This window comes from Salarias fasciatus, chromosome 2 (assembly GCF_902148845.1).
Source record: "Salarias fasciatus chromosome 2, fSalaFa1.1, whole genome shotgun sequence".
Lineage (NCBI taxonomy): Eukaryota > Metazoa > Chordata > Actinopteri > Blenniiformes > Blenniidae > Salarias > Salarias fasciatus.
In genome coordinates, this window is record NC_043746.1 from 12,170,110 (window position 1) to 12,191,379 (window position 21,270).

At 43.7% G+C, this 21,270-nt stretch overlaps 1 protein-coding gene across 2 annotated transcripts in view; it reads right to left on the bottom strand.

Moving 5' to 3' along the window:
• The window catches only part of LOC115398022 (A disintegrin and metalloproteinase with thrombospondin motifs 2-like), a 116,694-nt gene that overhangs the window by 60,619 nt on the left and 34,805 nt on the right, over positions 1-21,270 (bottom strand). For both annotated transcript variants that reach the window (XM_030104637.1, XM_030104645.1), the window contains exon 3: positions 2,880-3,057. In XM_030104637.1, the coding sequence (XP_029960497.1) occupies positions 2,880-3,057 (178 nt within the window). The remainder of the gene's footprint in view (positions 1-2,879; positions 3,058-21,270) is intronic.

A 21,270-nucleotide genomic window follows, 5' to 3' on the forward strand; every position in this document is an offset into this window, starting at 1 on the left:
ATTGTTCGGGGCCTAAAAAGGACAGATTGAATGATGGGAGTCCGTTCGCCCGGCGAAAAATGAATGGCAATCCTTCGCTTTCTATCGCCGCACCGATTAATTGACAAATGTGCCACATTAATAATAAAGCTTGCTCTCTCTATTTAGGACATTGATTCACACCTCCTCAGCTTATGGTGTAAGAAACCGATCAATCTCGCTCCTTCCTCATCTCTTTCTCTCCTTCTTGAGCTCTTCTATTACCTTGCTAAATATAACTTCCTTCCCTCTGTCTTTAGCCAGGAAATGAGTCCAACATTCAATAACTGCCTGGGAATTAAGCAAGCGTGGCAAAGGAGATCTTCAAAAATGATTGATTGATTATTTATTAATTTGCTAATGTTCTCGATTGATCTGTGGAAGGGTGAATGTGTGTGTGTGATGGAGAGAGAGAGAGAAAGAGAAGGGCTAAGGCGGGATCTGAGTTACATTTTACTTTTTAATTGAATATTTAAAAAAGAGTAAAGTCTGCAGCATCTATAATGTAATTCCTTTCCGCCAGGCGCTGATTTCACAGTGATATGCTGTAACAACTGGAAGGTAAACTGTGTGTTTACATAATGTTGTGGTCTAGAATAGCTAAGATTAAAAAAAAAAAAAAGGAGAAAAGAAAAGAAAAGCAAGAGAGAAACGAAAAGAGAGAGAGAGAGATCCACATCAAATGCTGCTGGGAGCAGCACATGCCTGCTTGTCTGTCTGTCAGTCTGCTTAGCCTTGAAAATCCCAGCACTCAAAGCCAGACGACCACAGAACTCATGCCCACGCTATATGTGCACGTACAGACACTCACACACACAAACACACACACACACACACACACACACACGCGGTGGCCTGTTCTATCCTACGCTATTGATCTGCACCCCACTCTTCATTAGAAAAAGAGATTCAAAGGCAACAAGGAGCAGCGAGACTTGTTGTGAGCGTCTGTGTGTCTGTGCGCATTCTGCATGTGTGTGTGTGTGCGTGTGTGTGTTCAGAGGTGTTGCTGTATGATCAAGGGAGTTGTGTAAGCTGTGTGTGGTTACATCCTGTATATGTGTGTGATTCCGTAAAAGTTTTTTTTTTTGTTGCTTTCTTCCTTCTTCCCAGTGAGGGGTCATGCTCATATGCATGTGTGCACGTACGTGCACGCGCTGCCAGGTATCCGTATCAGTGGGAGCAGATCTGTGTTACTCTAACGCAGCCTGTCCTCACTGGGTGTTCCTATGGAAACTCTCTCTCTCTCTCTCTCTCTCTCTCTCTCTCTCTCTCTGTATATTATTAGACATTCTCAAGTCAACCGCTCAGAATAGGAAGACACAGATCTCATCTATTGCAACGCACTTGTGATAAAGTGCTTCAGCTCACACCTGTGCAGCACGGGAGACGCACTTCTCCGAGGAGGCTCTGCGATACAGACTGCTGCTGGCGGAGGTCTGGCTGATGAACTCGTAGGCATCATATCGGTCAGAGTCATTTGGTCAACTACTGATGCTAACATGAGTCTGAAACATGCATTACAGCTAATATCTCACCCTGCAAGTCAAAAACCGAAACCTTGAACAGTAGACAGGATCGTTCTAAGCATCCTGTTTTGCATTTTCCTTCCTTCTTGTATTTCTGTTGTGTTCAGCAATAAGATAAGAGGATCAACAGGAAGACATACTCCAAAACAAATATACGATCAAAAATCTAGCAGTAGATGACGGCGGTGTTAAAACACTTGATGATTATTTCTGTTCAGTTAACAAATATGAAAACTTTTTTCAAACTTCACACAATAAGAGCCTCATAAACAGGAGTGCTGTACAGAGGTGGGTGTGGACACTCGCCACGCTGCATGTTTGATTGATGAAACATGTGAAACCAAGAACTTAAACTCCCCAGCTCCTGCATTAACTGATGTATTTTCGCATTGCTTCAAAGAAATCAGCGGTAATGACTCAAATTTGACAGCAGTTGCAGAAACTGAATATCATATTTAAAAACTGAATTGCTTTAGCTGTTGCAGTAAACTACGAGCTCTCACATCATTCCCATGCACATCAAACGATAACGCTCTTCTCAAAGTCTTTATATTGAATAAAAGACACTTTTGCACTTTTAGAACATTTTGAGAAACAGAGAGCAAAACAGGCGAATAAATTGATTTTTGTGATGAAAGAACTTTCTGCATGTGTGATAATATTTGGACCTTGAGTATTAAAATCTACCTGAATACATATTAGTCCTCTCTCCCTTTAATCCCAATGTTGACGACCACGTTAAACATTAACTATCAGACTTTCTCTAAAACATGGGCCCTTCTTGTGAATGTGGATTGATGATTTTTATTTGTAGAAAATAAAAGTAAATACTGTCCAGAGTGCCAGCCGTGAATTATTTGGACAGGCAAGACAATGTACAGTTCTATACCACTCAGAGGATGTTACCTTCCCAGTCAAACACGTGTACCTCCTTATGTCACTTCTTTTTTGCTGGAAAATTAGCCCGGCGACGGGAGGATGCATTTGAATGTGTGTAGGTGTAATCTTTTTGACAGGAGGGGATGCTCATGCTGTGACTCACTGCCTTTGCATACAATAGTTAGATATGATTATATAACAAGGTGTATGTGAGGAAACAGTCCTCTATTATGCTCATTTATTTGAGGGAAGCACAAAGACAACAAAAGTTCTCTTTGTAGAATTTTGGAGGATTCATGGTGAGCAAGCAGGGGATCTGGCGAGACGCCAGCGTGGTTGAATAATTTTCGTGTGGAGCCAGTTCGGCTGAAAATGGAGAGCAGGGTGCTGCGCGGCGGTGTGCGTGAAGAGCTGCGAGTGGAGGACGGCACAACGAGGGAACGAGGGGCTAACCTCTGGAGTGGTAGTCCGCCGCTGCGCTACTGATGGGCCCCTTCTTAACGGCTGAAGAGCGATAGACAATGTGTGTCCTTCCTCCACCTCCCTCCTCCTCCTCCTCTTCGATCACCCCATCGCCCCTCTCCACCGGCTCGATAAAAAACTCCTCTTGCTCCGTCCTGATCATGCCGGCCTGAAAAAAGATACATCAGTTGTATGACATGAATACACACAGTTGAACTTTGACATCACGATAAAGGGCGAAGCTCCTGACTTCTTCTCTGGTATATTTTGACGTTTCCGTCTCTCCGTGGCAGAGAGGAAAACCTGTGTTTTACTGCACTGCTGTGTTCAGGACAGGCAGGGGCGCGCTGGTCCCTCTGGGGGCCTTGCAGAGGTTCGGAGTGACACACGGCATCTAAAGCGGCCAGCAGAAGGGCAGCAGATGAGACTGTCCCACTCCCATCCTCCGCTAACCCGTCCTGTCAGGTAATTCCCCACATCCGCCTCTCTCTCTCTCACACACACACACACACACACATCAGCCATGCACACAGGAAGTGTGTCAGGAAGAGAGAGAGAGAGGATGGAGTGAGGAAGGGAAGTAAGGAAGCATGCATACAGAACGCACACACGCACACGCGCACACACGCATACGTGAAAACAGGCGCTGGGAAAATTGCCCATCACTCTCTCTTATTCCATCTGTCTGTTTAAGACAACTGGTAATTACCAAGGCAACGTACTGCCGTAGAGGAAAGCCATGGGGGAGATAAGCACGGCGGATGGAGGAGCTTTTGAGGAGCGGAGAGGAAAAAAGAAAGAGTGACAAACGAAGAAAAGAAGAAACATCAAGACAATCAACACTTGGTTGTCTGCGTTTCCTGCCTCTCTGACAGGAGGAGGAGATGATGGGCAAGTTGAAGGGGGGGTAGCGAGCTGATGAAAAACAAATCCAGTGTGCATTACAGAAGAATGCACAATGAAAAGCAGCAGGTTTTTTTTTGTCATAATGTAAATACATTTGTTGAAAAGTAATGACTAGCTCACAATGACCAGTAAAGAAATGTACTATGTAGAAAACTTAGGATATATATGTGATATTCAAACCTTCTATAGTGATAGTGAAAAGCCATTCAAGCACACTTTAACATAAAGAGAGAGTTTGTGGAAACAAAAGTTGAAAACTGACATCCGTTCACCTCAAATGCATGTTTTTGGCACCCTGAGGAAAAGTCGTTCACGCCCAGAAAGAACATGAAAACTCCACACAGAAAGGCTGCCAAGCCAGCCTGGACTTGAAGCAGGTGACATTCTTACTCCACAACTCTGCAGTGACGAACTTAAAGCGAATGTTGACTTTGCTAAATCAATGTCAGACCTTCACTAAATCCCAATGCATTTTTGTTGCATGTGTGCATCATAAAGTAAATCCATTTTAGCTTCATATGAGAAAACAGACGTGCAGCATGTCACGCTGTATGGAGTGCAATCACGACGAAGCCAGAAAGTCCAACATCTGATCAAAAAGTTGTTCCTGTGCATGCGAGCAAACCACTGACTGCTTGTGATCTGAATCCAGTGAAAAATAGGATGTGCACGCTGCTGGAGGAGCTTGTTGAAAAGGAAAGGTATATTAAGAAAAGTGGGCCCATTAGGAATGATAATGCGTTTCTTTTCCACCATTACCTTCATCTTCTCTCATTCCTCTCTTTTTTTTTCTTCCCTCCCTACTACTCAGAGGCTGTAGTCCCAGAAGGAAGCCGACAAGCTGCTGACCTCCACCCTCCAACCCCCTCCTCCCTTTTCTCATTCCTCTACTTTCCTGAGCCGTGGTGTGGCATTCCGATCGGACCTGATGGATCTGCGATGGTGCATGCATTCCCGCTCCGGAATACCAAGCAGTGTCGATAGGAGAGCTGTGTCAAAGAAAAAAGATGACATGCGGGACTAGGAGACATGGTTGGATCGATCAGAGCCGGCACAGCGGTGGCGGGGGGTGGAGGGGGAGGGGGGGGTATGGGAGCCGGAGAAGTGGACACATCTTTTGAAAAAAAGTCCTATGAAAGCTGCATCAAAGCGTCTGCCCACGTTTCTATTAAGAGACATGCTTTCTTCTGCTCCTAAAGGCTGCGACAGACTTCTGGATCTCAGGAGTCTGATGAGTTTATTCACTGCTGCATTGTGGGACATGGACTTGATAAACTCTGATAAACAGTAAGTTTGAGTGATCGATATCCGTCCTCACTGGTAGCAGACGTGAAATCTCTGACACTGTCAGAGGGCGATGTCAGGATGTCTCTCACTGTACGACAAGACAAAAAACACACTTTAGGCTCAGATCAAACAGATCATCACAATCGCCCGTCTTCAATCTGGGACATCCAAAATCCCACCCCGGACAGCCAAGTCCTCATAATGGGATTAGGGGAGGATTGTCCAAAGGCCTTCCAGAGCAGGTGTGGAACTTTCTGACGGACGGGCCGGAACGCCAACAGCTACCAGGAGGAGGAGGTGACAGTGTGACGTGATACACTGGCCTCATTTACTTCAGAAACTCAATCAGGTCTTTTTTTCTTCCTTCTTTTATTTTACCTTCAGTGGTGGTTTCAGAGCAGTGTGTTCTCACAGCGAGACAGTTTCTGGTTTACATGTTCTCCATATGGCTGTCTGGCTTTCGCCAAGCACTTTGGCTTACTTACACAATCTATGAATGTGTGTGTAGGTGTGTGTGTATTTGGAAGGAGATATCTGTGTTGACCGAGTGTACACTGCCTTTCACTTACTACTCAGCAGGAAAAGGCCAAAACCTCCTTTGACCTTACTCTGTATAAACTGGGGATAGAGCAGCGAGTCTTATCTGTTGGGTCGCTGGTCTTCTGTCAAAGGGATGTGGGTGGTTGGCCCAGCCGAATGAAGGGATGGAAATCGCTGAAGTGTCATGTATTGACATTACTTAACAGGAGACGGTAATAATGTCTCGTAAAGCAGGCTGACGTAGAAGAAATCCCACCAAGTTTCTTTACATCTGAGTCCAGAAACAGTTATGAGACACAATGATCAAAACAATAACGGACAGACCTGCTGAAACCTTTCATTTGAAACTACATCTCAGAAGAGATTCATATCTGTGCAGAGTTGTGATGAATATTGATTTTATTTGAAATGCAGTTTGTTGAGAATAAAAGGGAACAGTTCCCAGCCTACACCAACATTTCCTATTCATTCGTTCATTTATGATCAACTTTGTTTTTATCTGTGTATTGGCATGCTGTAAATTGTATTTAGTTAACATGAGTTCAGTTTTAATTCAATGAATCTGAACAAATGGATACTTCTCTTGTGTTGGGTCATATGGGTTCAACATTAGGTCACAGTACTCACACAAAAAAAAGTTTCAGGTTTTATCAAAGTTAAAATGCTAAAAAGCAAATCTTTAGTTGCTTCATTTTGTTAACTTATAGTTTATTTATTTATATTTGGTAAATCGGCCTCAGTGAAGTCCTGCTGCTCTGGCAAATTAGCACTTCCTGTTCACACATAAATTACCTGAATTATTTTCAGGAAAGGAAAAAAAAAGTATTGGATAAAAAAAACAAACTAGGAGACCTTCAGAACCACCTTCTTAATTTACCTCCTGATGACATTATGAAAGTTTATCCTTGAGTGGCATTAGAAGAGTGAGCTCCAGCCGTGAGCGTATGTCTGTGTTTTCTTCACTCTGTGTGACATTTGCAGCAAACAATGCTTTCTGGCAGATAGGGTGAAAAAAGGTCCTGCAAACTAGTTTCGCCAGGCCATAGTTTTTGAAACGATACTTTAGTGCAGGCACACTGATGAGGAACAATAATTGTCTTTGTGAGCACATGAACAGGTCTGTTATGATGATCATGGAGACACAACTAACTTCACTCCAGATAAGAGCCAGGTTGACTCATTTCTTTCCATTCGCAGGCTAACTGAGAGTTTTATTCCTACTGGGATGATTCTGGGCTGACCTTGGGGCCTCATCATAGATTTCCTGGTACCCCAATGATGGAGGGTGATTAGAGGCATGTTAATTCATTGGCCAAATCATCTCAGCTGGCTTTCCTCAATGAAGAAAAGCAGACCTGCTTTATTAATTTAGGCCCTTGGTCCTGTGAACCCACTGAACTGTTATTTATTGATAGATTTATTTTTACTTGACAGGAAGAGTGCCCTGGATGTCTGCTTTCAACTCTAAAAGGAACATATTTTGATGTATATGGTTAAAATGGTTCAATTCCTCAAGACTCTGGAGAAAAAAACTGTCTAAATTGAAACATTACTGATGGAATTCAGACGCTTCTTCCATTCAAGGTGCACTGTTTGATGACGACTGTATTCCTATAAAATAGCTTAAGATCAGAAACCACCACTATCATCATAAGTTTGATTTCATGCCTGATAGCTTGTGCTTTCTGCAGGGTGATGCTTCATTTGCTGCAATGAATCCCTTCTAATTTCTCTGTAATTTGTGTAGTTTTAGCATTCTCAGTCTCAGACTGCTCTTGCCTGCTCGGGGACTCCTGCAGCCACAGCTGCCTCGCTGGCTGCTGTTCTCTTATTACAGTAAATTCATTGTGCTCCTCTGGGTGATGAGCCTGAAGATGTTTTATTAGGTTTGACGTGTTAAAATTTAGCTTATTAGCTTCCCTCCTCTCATGAGACACTTAAGTTTTTCATAGTCGCTCTCTGCATTTTATCACCACCTAAAAACCTTTATACCTCGTGTCTTCAGATGAAACACAGGAAGTATCATGCACATGTGGCTCCAAAGCTCGACTGGGTTTCTGTCATTCATTTACATGCACTGAGGTTGTGTCTCCTCCTCTTCACCTGATAATGCACAAATATTTAAATATGTCATATCCTATGAACAGCCCTCAGTAATAAAATTAAACTGAATCACTCGTATGTGATAAAGTTTCAGAAAGTACTTCACCAGACTGAACAATATGCACATTAACTTATCTCATAATTTCAATCTTTTTTTAATTTCTAATTTTTTTTCTACACAACTAGTTTAACTTTCTGTATTCGCCAGTAAACTGTACATTGCTCATCTTTAAGGTCATTTTTGGCCTCTTGCACGTCCACTGGAGAGAGTTGGAAACATCCTTTTGAGCCTTACTTGTAAGTATGACGAGGTTTCAAAGGCAAACTTAAATAAATCCTTTAATTCTCATAACGATACACTGTTGATGTTAAGTTTGGCCATGATGAAAGTCAGCCTGTTAGGGAAACAAAGTGCAGCCATTTATCCTGGCTGAGCATTAAACTCCAGGCAGGTCTGTGTCGTTGCCTTGGGGCATACATAAAGCAACAGAAAGCACACAGTATGTTTTCTAGATCGTGCTGTAAATCAACACTTTTATGTTTAATTTGTGTTTCGATTGTAAGTTTTACAGTAGCGATGAAGAGGTCAATGTTAACATGAGCTGCAGACCAACAATCTATGCCTGAGCTCTGTTCTTATTCAGCATTACTGTTTTTGACAATACAGAAAGGCTCGGAGCTCAGATGAGGCTTGTCTATGATTGAACAGTCGCACTGCTGAAGTAAAGCAGGCCTCGATAATGAGGCCTGTGTGGTTTATGGGTGCATCGCTTTGTTTTCAAGAAGAAGGACTAAAGATGATGAGATTTAAATAAATGTTAAAAACAATGAAGATCAGTACTTGTCTACCTTCATATTCAAAAACTCGAGATATACTGTAAATGGTGTTATTACTCCTCTCACGGTCAGCGAGACGGGGGCACCGACCGCAACCCTCCCTCTGAGGCCGGAATCCCATCTCGAGCTCCAAATCTGGATCCTCAGCTCTGAGTGTCGAGTTACAACTGTAGGGTTCCTCGGTGTTTGAAACCACACTGAGCTCTATTTGAAGATCTGAAAGGAGTAACTTGAGGCCGGGGTAAGTGTCCTGAGGGGCACGTGAGACCGGCGAGGAGCAGAAGAGCAGTGTTGGAGTGGAAGAGCGGATGTTGTGGCGAGGATCAAAGTCACACCCGGCCGGGCCTTTCAGCTCAGGCCAGCGCAGGCAGAGCGTGTGTGGATGTTTGATCTGGTGTCACGATGTGTGGTTGCGCGTGTTTGATCTGATTCATAACCCTGCTACTGCTGGCTAACTTCACACACAGTTGCACACATGCATCTACAGGCAGCCGGGGCACACACTGTCACACAAACACACATCCACGCGCAAATATAGCTTTGATAGTGACTCACTCGTACTGTGTACCCCCCCCCCCCACCATTCATTCACTCTTTGAGTCATAGGAGAATCAGCCGTACAATAGTAAGGCTGATTTGAAAAATTAGACACACTTCAGAGGGAGAGATTAAGAGGACACGTCACCCGAAATGTTATTAGTGTTTCTTTTAATCGCATCAACCGCAAATTATACCTTTGTGCTGAGAGAGACCAACCCCAGCATAAGCCATGTTTTATGCTCGGATTATGAAAATGGCTCTGGTTAAAAAAAAAAATAGAAATTATAAAGAATGTAGATTTATGCAGGGGAAATAAAGCAAAGCTATTTAAAACATTCAATGAAACTAAATATATGAGACATTTATGACCCTTGGCTTTGCTATCGCTGGGGGAAAAGGTAGCGAGCAGAAGGAAGGAGAAGACTTCATGAACTCCGAATTACGGTTAAATATTAAGACACATTCATTAAGTGAATTAGGTTATTTGCTTACTGTTGTGAGGAGTGAAGTGATTGCCCAATTATGTTAATCATGGATATTTGAGGAGGATGAGCAGAGTAACTCCGACACAGCAAACAAAATTTATCACACATAAACAAACAGGAGGAGGGAGGCCGGCTCGTGCTCCAACTTTCTGATATTCCTTTCAGCTCCGTCCTTCGTCAAATGCATGCTCATGCAGGATGAGTGTGTGTGTGTGTGTGAGTGTGTGTGTGTTACGAGCCAGATGCCAATGTGATTTAAGCCACAGTGATGCAGCCTTATCCTTGTCACCATGTTCACTTCATTACATAGAGTGGTCTCTAAAAATGGTCTCACACACACACACGCACCTACACAATCCTGCACGCACACACACCCACGGCGGCCCGGCCCTACTCACATTATGTCTCCCATTCCCCTGTTTGCTTTCTGCACCTCATTTGCAAATTGTTCATCTTTGACCTACATTTTTGATCACAGTTTGTCAGCCAAACTACACACTCCCTCTGGCTCTCTCTCTCTCTCTCTCCCCTATACACACACACACACGCACGCACACACACACACACAGACTGGGTCATTTCAGGATTTCACCCTGCAGTCAGGCCCATGCGATTCAACAGTTTGTAACCACTAAAAGAAAAACAAACCAAAAAAAGAAAGTAAAAATCCCACATTGCAAAGGTAAAATGTGAGTCAATAGGAAAGAAGCACTGTGATTCCATTCCGAGTTGTTTGTCTCCAGAAGCATCTTCCTAGTTATGACACTCATATTCCTACTATTTGCATTCTTTCCTCATTTCCTTTCTCTCTCTACTGCCACATTATCTGATCCTCCTTTGCTCCCTGCCTCCCCCTCTCCTTTTCCATCATACTTATTGTACATCCTCCAGTGTTTTCCTGCGATTCCATTAGTATCCTCTCCTATCACACACCATCTCCTTCCTCCTCTCATAATAGCACTTGGAGTGTCAGGGAGAGGAGACAGACCCAGGTGTTGGAAAAAAGAAACTACGGAGCACAGGGCACATTATTTCAACAGACTCTGGATGGCGCACGCCTAAGAATAGCAGTGGTGAGCCAAACCTGGTTAGCCTGACAGCATGATCTGTGGAAATTCTGGTTCAGGGTGAGAGCGCTGACACAGACAGAAACACAGTTGCTGACAATCTGGCAGATAGACTGAGTACCAGCCAGACAGACAGTTTGGGCCGCTTCAGTGTCCCGTTCTCTCTCTCTCTCTCTCTCTCTCCCTCTCTCCCAATTCCTGTTGTTATTCATCGGGACAGAAGCTCCCTCCCTCTGTTTTCTATCCAAACAGACATTATGAATCAGCAGTACAAGGATGGAAAGAGAAGAAGTCGAGACAGAATGAGCAGAGGAGTCAAAGCAGAACCAATATGTGAGAACCAGCTGGGTGGAGGTGAGAGTTTAAAGGAAATGGAAGGTAAAAATGACAAGGATGAGAATAAGCAGGGAATTTGAAAGGAATGAAAAAAAAAAAAAAAAAGATCAGGAGTGAAAATACTCACTGGAAGAGTTTTGGCTCAATAAACAACATTTTAAAGGGGGATAAACAAAGAATCACTGACTCCACAAGCAGCTCAGCAGTGGAGCCCATGTTCTCCGCTTCCTCCTTTCATTCTTCTTCTCTCAGCAGTCTGACGGCTTTCCCAGACAGCCAAATGTTCTTGGCCTGACCAACCAGGAGGAGTCAGGACAAGTGTGGGGAATGTTTACAAGATTCAATCATCTAAAGCACCCACACTTAGTCGGCACTCTGCCGCCTTTTCACCGGACGGCTCAGGTATTAGCCTGTATTTTCTGAACGGGGTGTCAAGTTTGTCGCAGAGGGCCAGAGGCTGAACAACACCAGACATTCCTGCCGGGCTGGCAGGAAGGTTTCTGCGTGTCTCATTTACAACAGCTCCAACAATGCCAAAATACTGTTAGGCAATGCGATGAACTCCAAACAAACCCCGGGGCACTGTAACAAAAGTCTCCGAAGAAACAAATGCCCATAGGGCTTAGAATCTGTTTACACCCTGGAAAGTTTACTTATATATAATCTGAACGAGGAAATGAATAAATCTACATGATAAAAATAAAAATGGAATGAAATAAAACAATGCATCTCAAAAATCATTACAGGTTAATCCTTTAAGTGATTCTGCAGGATTTACATGATCCTTGTTGTAAGAGTTGCTTTATTTTCTTTTGATGAACTGCTGTGCAGCAACACTGAAATAACTTTTCTGGTAAAACTGCAGGTCCTCCCTTTGACGGTTCATAAGCAATGCCGAAACATTCAGCTCAGGAAAGCCATGCATGCACATGGATAACATGCAAACCCAGTGCAGAGAGAAGCCAGCGCCTCGCTGCAAAGCAAGCATGCTTTTCGGCCTTGTTTTATCTTTGTCTTTACCAGAGGTGAAGAATTCACTTCATTCAATCATGCAAACTACGTACGACGACTTACGTTGGGGGGGATTGCTTTTCTATTGTGTAGCCTTTCAAGATTAAGGGAAAACTCAAGTCAAATGAGATTAGTGACTGTGTTGTTCTGCAAACAAAATAGATGTTCTCCTGGCAGTACTTCACTGGAGTTTGATAGATTATTCCAAAAACTTGAACATTATGTGCTGCATTGAAAAACAAAATCCTAATACATCAATGAACCTTTTTTTATTGTTGTTTTTCTTTTTTGATAGAAATGACTGAAACTCAGTAATGACATCATTTGTAAAACTAAGAATTAGGCACCGTTATTGATAATAATGAATGCCGAGTAGCGTAATGAACACTCTGTAAATCCTTCAGTGAGGTGAACAGCGCCATTGGTACAGCAGGTTGTACATTAAGAGGCACAGAAGGTAGCAGAGGAGTCCATAGGAAAACCTTGTTGAACTGCAGTGAGGAACACTGAGATGTGACAGAAGGCTGCGGGCCAGAGCTGCAAGCGGGCCTGGAGGTAAGAAACTGAGGAAGTAGGTCAGAAACACATTAATTGTGTTGTCCAACTCATTTGTAAAAGACAGGTTGACACACACTTTAATGGACCGAAGGTTAATCTTTACAGATCTTTAGTCTTTGTGTGGTCCTTGTGCTCCCCGTGCTTGTGCCATCTCTCTCTCTCGCTCTTTCACACGCACACACACACACACACACACACACACACACACACACACACACACACACACACACACACACACACACACACACACACACACACACACACACACACACACACACACACGCACGCACACACACGCACACACACAGCCAAGCACACATCAATCCTTCTCACTGACCCAGCCCAGCAATCGATCAGCGTGTGTGCGTGTGTTCTGGAGTGCTCACATTTGTGTGTGTGGTTTTGGAGATTGATAAATGACCCCGATTAGTGGCGACTGACCGCTCTATGATTGCAATCTAAGTGCAACGGAACAGCTGTCCTCAGAGCAGTGTTGTCTGGACCGGCCTGTGATTAATACAACAGCACTTTAATGAATTACAAATCAACCACAGGCCTGAGATCTGCCGGCCGGTAATAATTGCACTGCTGCACCTGTACATGTTTGAGGAGGTCAGTGGAAAAAACATGGCACCGTGTGTTACACAAACAACACGGAATGAGGAATCATGGGTTGTTTGTTTATAAAATAAGTAAAATATTCTGGCATTTTTTTATCTCCTCTTCTCTGGTCCATTACAAATGTTTGGATAAACTGTTGGTTTGGATTGCTGGAATGTGGATAAACGATGTTCTTCTGGATGAACAAGACTTTGCACTAAAACACAATGAGTGTGTGTGTGTGTGTGTTTTTTTTTTCCCTCACTGCCAGGGAACCCCTATGAGTCTGTCTCTTCATGTCACTCCCTCTATGTGTCGCTCTTCTTTCTATCTTCCTGACCCGACGACCGAACCCTGACGCTGGAAATCATTTACCACACACACACACACACACACACACACACACACACACACACACACACACACACACAAAGACCGGCGCTCAGATCCACACCCATCCCCTCAACCCTATCTCTACTCTATCTCTGTATCGCCACATCTATTGGGTATACCTGTAACCTAGCAACAGAGCGGAGTGAAGACCCACCCCTACCTGCTCGCTGCACTGACTGCTGGACTTAAAAACCAATCAAATTTTCTCGGGGCAACAGCAGGAGCCAATCAAACACATGCTCCGGCTGGGAGTTGCCCCCGGCTCGCCACCTTTTTGACCTGACACGCGTTGAAAGACGTGCATGTGCATGCACATGGCACAGTCTGGATCACGCAGACTAACACATGAGCACACGCACAAGTCCACCGGGATCATTAGAGATCACAGCGCTACTCTTTGCCTGTTAATTTCAGAACAGCCGATCCTTCCCAACGAGCACGGGGAGCTACCTGTCGAAACCCGAGATTGTGTGCTTGAGGGTAATGTTTTTTTTCCTCCTCTGATGAACCGATGAAGAACTGCAGCAGGTGTGGGGCGTCTCGCTGGATGAAATGTAACTTAGAACAAGCTCTCCGTGTGACAGGTCACTCTGTACTGTCCTCACCGCTGGACGTCGTCTTACATCACATACTAGTAGTCAAGATAGTCCTCTGGGAGGTTGGGTCCTTTTGACCACGGCATGCCTCCGAATTCATTCCTGCCTGTTTTGATTGTGTTCTTCCTGCTCGCTGATGAATTAAACGCGATGGTGAAAGTGTGGCTTCCTGCTGCACTATTGTTGCTCGGAATCAACATCGCCACTGCTGCTGCGACTTCCCCAAACAATGTCAAAACCTCTCATTCCCGGTACTTTCTGTCTGTCCTTTACAATTTTTATGCTCCCACTTCATAGGCTTGACATACAACAACAACAACAACAACAACAAAACTCTCAGACAGAGAGAAGCCTCCCACCAAAAGGCCCAAGATATTATACATATCAGAATAATCAGAAATGATTCCTTGGCCATCTCAGCGGAGATGGACTGAGGGGATGGATTAATGACTAGACTGGAAACACAGCCAGCATCCTAAAGAGTCAAGGCCTCAGTCCCAGAGTGTGTGTGAAGAGCCAGATTCATGACTCCTGGTGGCAAACGGACCAAGCAAAGCCAGACGCGACTTCAGAATATCTTCAAACCATATTTTGATGATTTTATTTATAACAAAAAACTGAAATAAATAAAAAAGCATTTCATGTCATCTATAAATGTTTTGACACGCTTGATGTCACAGATCTCCGACTTAATCTTCCCTTCTTGTGTAATTCCATCTTTCTCTGACCTATCTCGTCTCCCTTCAATCCCTTTTTCATCTTTCAACTGTTTTCCACTGGAATCAGCAAGTGGATGGGGGAAGGCAACACACGAAGATCTACCTTTGAATTGTTAGAGCTCCCTCTCTCGCAGAGTCGACGGCTCCACTCGTATCGCTTCTGAGGGGAGCAATCAAAGCGAGAAATAGTGACACTTAATCAGCATCTTGTTGGATAGACCGGGAAGTAGAAGGCAGACAGTGGAATAGACAAGAGAGAAGGAGAGACATCCTGGTCTTTACAAATTTACCCAACTCCGACTACAAAAGCCTCCTTTTTACACGGGCGCCGACTTGATTTGAACATCCTGAAATCTGATCGGCTCACTTTGAAAGAAAACATAAGCATTGAAGTGCAATCACAGCAACAAACCTTGAGATTTCCAGTCCCACAATCGCAGACATTTCGAAGTAAAAGAGGCTGATATCTATTATCTTTTTTAAGAAAAATGTGCTCATGCTTCCAACTGAAAGTTGTGTAATTCCAAGAATTCCAGCTCAGCTATCCACACTGTGTGTGGCGTGGCGTTCACGAGGAACAGAGGTAAAACAGGGGCCAGTTGTAGAACTGCTCAGTTTGCATCTATTTCTTCAGAGTAACTGCGAAATTAAAACTTTTTTTTCATTCCCAGTGACTAATATCAGTTTTTTTTTTTAAACCACATCCTCATTCCAACACTGAAACAAGGCCCAAATAATTCTATCACTGGTTTTGTTCAGTTAATTGTTAAATTGTGGTTTGTCCTTTGTAGTGAGTCATATGGCTGAACATACTGCAGTATTCTGCGACACCTATAGACCTGGATCTCAACCTTTCAGTACCTGCTTCATCTACACAGGCTAGAGACTATTTAAAGTCGCAAAAGTCATTGGATTGTATGAGGAAGCTGAAGTACTAACAAAATCCAAGGTAAGGGAGAACATGCAAACCCCACATCTTCCCCCTCCAGCAGCTCCAAACCAGGGTTCTTCTCGCTGTGAGGTGACATGGGTCATAATTACACCGCTAAGTCTGGAGCTGTCTTATGAAAATATAAACTGTGAATTAAAGTCTTGTGCTGGCCCAAGCCAATGAGCTGCGGTGTGTATTTCCTGTGCTGGTACGTGTAGAGTTTAATTTTAAAATGTCTGAGCTGTCTGTGATCAGATCTATCACCCACCACTCAGTAATGCTTTCAGTTGTGATCGATAAAAAAATCTGCAGCCAAAATGAATACATGGACAGTTGACAGCTGGCTCTTGAATTGTTCTTTCCTAAATCATTCATCAGCTTTTTTCTTTGTTTGTTGTTTTTTGTTTGCAACAACTTGCACCTACAGCCCATAAATGACCCAATGTATGCATTTCTTTAAAAATGTTAAATTACCCAAACTACTTCATATCAATACAAAAAAAAATAGATAAATTAAAAAAAAATCAACAATTATTGATGTATTAAAATGAAAAATTCACATCTCAGGAATCAGGACTATTTTCCCAAAGTAATCAATCTATATGGTGACAAATAGAAAGTTTTAGTGAATAGATTGAAATATTAACAGCAGCCCACCAGAGCGTCAATAACTCCTTGAAAGTGAAAGGACAAGAGTCCACTATGTGTTCGTGCCTACTTGTGGACGGATGCTGCTTGTAGCATGGAGGAGACTTGTGAGGCAAACAAACCGAGTGTCAGTGAACTGAGGCCACGAGACAACAGGGCCTCTTTGTTCTCCACCCAGCACTTTCTTCTCCTTTCTTATGCTTGCTTTCATTCTTACTGTAGAGCTTCCAACACCTACAGAAATCCTGGCAAGTGGGAGGACATTGAACTCCACACCGGGAGGCCAGTGGCTTCAAACCCAGAAACGTCTTGTGATGTTTTAAGAGTGCTAGCCACTGCACCGCTGCCCCTCCCAGGTTCAAACTGATGTTTTAGTTCTTTCAAATCAATAAGCACAAATCACACACACACAAAAAAAAAAATCAAATTGACTGTTGAATGAGCCACTTTACTTCCCTCCGCCTGTGAAGATTTCCATTCTTATCGAGCATTCGGTGCAGTGATAAAGTTAACGACTTGAATAACCACATATTAAAATTAAAGACCTTTGACAGGAGAACATGGTGTCATGTTGCTTCAACATAAACATCCCTTAAAACAATGTGAAGCGTGAGGACGTGGCGTTTCATGGTGCTGATTTGTTCTACGGACACTGTGAAGAAATCGTTCCAAAACATAAAATTGAAGCCTGCTCCATTCTGGCTTGAACAAGCTGCTAATACTGTGTTTTGAATGCTTTTGTGGTTGGCTTGTTGTGAACAACTCATATTTAAATGTATGTATTTTACTATTTAACAGGTTTACTTATTTGTTAAGGTTTTTGAAAATAAAATAGAATTACAAAAAAAGTTTGTTGAAGCCGAAATTTTAGCGACGTTATCATCGGGGCCAATCTGACTGCTTTGATGTTTTCTCCATGATGTATGGTGGCCAAGTTGTCTTTTTTCCCCTTTATTGTTTATAAGGAATGTTTAAAATACATCAACAAAAAAACATTATTTCTAACTTTCCCCGATGATTTAATCTTGCATTCCACATTTTCAACACAAGGTGGTGTGATGAGTCATGAATTATTTCTCCACTGGAACCAACCCAGACCTCTGTAACAATCAACCAAAAAGAAGAGTCAGAGAGTCAAAACTCTTAAAGGATAAGTACGGTTTGAACAGCTTTCACGTTGTTTATAGAATGAAGTAGAACAATATACGCACCCAGAAGGCTTTTCTGATCCCAACAGTGCTTTGGGAGAAATTTAGATCCAAAATCGAGTCGCGGACATCCGTATAGGTCGAGCAGACAGGGCATCGGTAATGTTGCTCCTAAAACGGCTTTAATAGTCCAAAAACTCATTAGTTTCACCAATATTTCATCATGGTCCGCTCATGCCTCTCCTCCACGACAGCCCGGTGTCGCGAGATAAATGTTGTGGTTTTGTTGACCTCTGAACTGAAAGCTTTGTTTACGTCTGCAGCTGCATGCGCAGTACGGCTCTGGCCAGCCGTTCCTCTCTTTGCCTCTGCGCTCGCCTTTCGATGTGCTCGTCATCTGTATACTCTGGCTCGAGACTGTAAGGAAACCCAACATCTTCATCCGATAGATATTCGTCCATTTTGCACTAAACTGGAAGAAGAAAGTTGTTGTGTAGCCTCCGGTTGCCCCGGAAACAATGAGCCGTACTGCGCATGTGCGCGGCAGCCGTAAACAAAGCTTTCACTTCAGAGGACAACAAAACCACTATAACATTTATCTTGCCACACCCGGCTGCCGTGGAGGAGTGGCGTGAGCGGACCATGATGAAATATTAGCGAAACTAATGAGTTTTTCGATGATTAAAGCCGTTTTAGGAGCAACGTTACAGATGACCCAACTGCTAGACGTATACGGATGTCCGCCGCTCGATTTTGGATCTAAATTTCTCCCGAAGCACTGTTCGGATCAGAAAAGCCTTCTGGGTGAGTATATTGTTCTACTTCATTCTATAAACAACGTGAAAGCTGTTTAAACCGTACTTATCCTTTAAAGCCAGACAAAGAACGGACTGTTGCTGAAGTGACTCAACGCCGCCACCTCAAGTACAGCTGAGGCATGACTTAACAGTTACACAGGTCCTTTAATCTGTGCTGTGAGCCAACAAGTCTAAGAACTTGTCTGGCTTTTGTCTCTGTCATGCATGCTTTGTATTGTTTGAGAGTTCGAGATATAGTTTTAAATAACGTTTTATGTCTTATTCCAGCTGCTGCCTTCAGGGGTCGCCACAGTGGATCATCTGCATCCATCACACTCTATCCCTTCTCCCGTCTTGTAGAAAAGAAAAGAAAAATACAACTACTATGAAGACTATCATTCAGACTTCTGAAACTTCATAATGTCAACAAGCACAACTGTACTGTATACACCTGATTCCAACAATGTATATGGATTAAAACGTGGGGGCCGTGTCACGCTACAAGACCAAGACGATCAGGTACGACAGGACACTGCAGGGTTCTCCACAACTGGTCGGTCCATGTGTGCATTAGAAAAACAGCAGTCAGCCCATGATTAAAAAGGTTTACTGATATTAATAAGTCTTGAAAAAAAACTACAAAAAATCCAACTCATTCTCAATAGAACGTGATAAAGGAAAGCGGCCACATCAAGACTACATTAAGCTGACCAAAAAAGACTTTTGTATATATTTACTGTCACATTTGATAAAAACACATGATATTTGATCAAATTCCTCATGACGATGTTGAGCCACATGCCTCGAGGTGTCAAAGGCATCTTTGAGGCAACCACCAGAGGGCGACACTGTGGCGTTCCAGGTCCATAGGAACTCAGTGGGCAGCGAGGTCTGCCAGGTCTGTCTGGTGGGCAGAACAGAGAGAGGAAGACAGAGACGAGGGGAAGAGGCAGAATGTGTGTGGGAGAGAAAAAACACTAAACAGAAGGTGAGGCGAGACAACTGAGTGGGGGGCCATGAGACTGAGATGTACTCAGAAGGAGTGTGTGTCTTTGTGTATCTGTGTGCGTTAACATGAGGCTTATGTATGAGATCTTGCATAAGCGCAGGTGTCAGCAGGTGCACGCAGGCACTAATACGGAGCGGTGCATCGGCATCTGTGTGTGTGTGCGCGAGTGTGTGCGTGTGTGTATAGGTGTGTTTGTGTGCCTAAAGACAATACTGCTCCCTCATTACCCTGTTTCCTCCAGTCCAGCACTAATGAGGAGCCTCGCCATCACTGTGGTAATCAAGGTCAAGCCTAGGCCAAAATACAGAATCAGACACAGAGCGCGGCGCGTTTAGCCGAGCCTTCGTGTGTCTGCAAAGCCACAGTTTGGATATTAGCACCTGCAATAGGTAACCTCACTTTCTCATGGATTTATTGCAAAATAAAAAAAAAAAGAGGGCAGTGTTGAAAGCTGAGAGGCAGATGGGCGGAGTTCTGCAGCATCCCAAAAGATACCAACAGTTTCATAGGAAGGATGTGGGTGTGATGTTATGTCCCCCCTGTCTCCACCTCCTCCTCTTTTTGAAGAGAGAGACAAGCAGAACATGAGGGAGTGGATGCATGCGCAAACACAGGTAGGGCGAAATAACGGAAGAGGAATAACACGTGAAAGAAAGGGAGGTAAAGAAAGGCAGGGTGTGATGCACGAGAAGGGGGGGGGGGGCAAAGCACGAACGGCGGTGGAAGGGGGGGGGGGGGGGCTGAAGAGAGGGAGGAGTAATTAAATGAAAAGAGCAAGACTTAGCTCTTTAGTCTCATCCCTCAAGACCGGCCTGACACTGCTACTGCTAGCTAATGTCATAGCAACAGGGAGAAGGAAAGTCTAATGGGTGCGGCACAGAGAGGAGGAATAAAGAGCAGGTACAGGCAAAAGAGGAGGTGAGGGAGGAAGAAACCGAGGGAGGAAGGATGAGGCGACGGAAGGGACGAACAGAGGGAACCAAGCGGGAAAGAAAAGGGTAAAACAGAGACATTAACACTGCAGAGTCAAGGACAGACACATTTGGCCAGGAGTGGTGGGAATGATCTAAGCATGGAGAAAAGGGGCTGAAACAGGAGGGGTGAGGCTCAGAGTGAGTGGGCTGGCACAGAGCCAGAGGAATAAAGGCCATGCTGTCCCTTTCTCCTCCTCCATTTCAACTCCCCACTCCCTTCTTCTGCCACGCAGCTCCACCTGTGTTTACCATTGTTTCTATATCTAATCGTCCCCCCCTGAATAATTCACCAAACTATCAATAATTCAGTTTTAATTAGACGCATCACACAGATTTGGACCTCACTTCAATGAAGACGGAGTCAAAATCAAACATTACCAAAAAACAGCACAGAGAGGCGTTTCCTTCAGGTGGCTGAAGAAAAGGGAGTGGCACGCATGAGAAGTGTTAAAACTCACAATACTGCATTCTCAATTCCATCAACTGTGAGTCTGATCAGACTCTCAGCTCTACGGACATCAGCCAACATTTCAACAGTTTGGTATCACCAATTAATTTCCAAAAAGCCCTGTTGCAGCCAAAACCGCTTCTGTGGGCCGGACATCATAGCAGTTCCTGAAAAGCAAAAGCTAAATGTCTTCAGGGTTCACTGGTGGGATGATGGGAATGAATTACACACTTCCCATGGTGAAAACCAAGGGCGTCAGGGCCTTTTCCATCAGTGCCTCGTCGCCCTGCAATGAGTTCCTCGAGGAAATTAGCCCAGCCGAATCCCTGCGCTCTTTCAAATCTCTCTTAAAAAGGCAACTTCTTAAACAGAGTTCAAATTGATTTTATTTGTTATATTGATTCTGCTGTTATTCATGTGTGAATCCCTTTACTGCGTTTTTCTTTGTG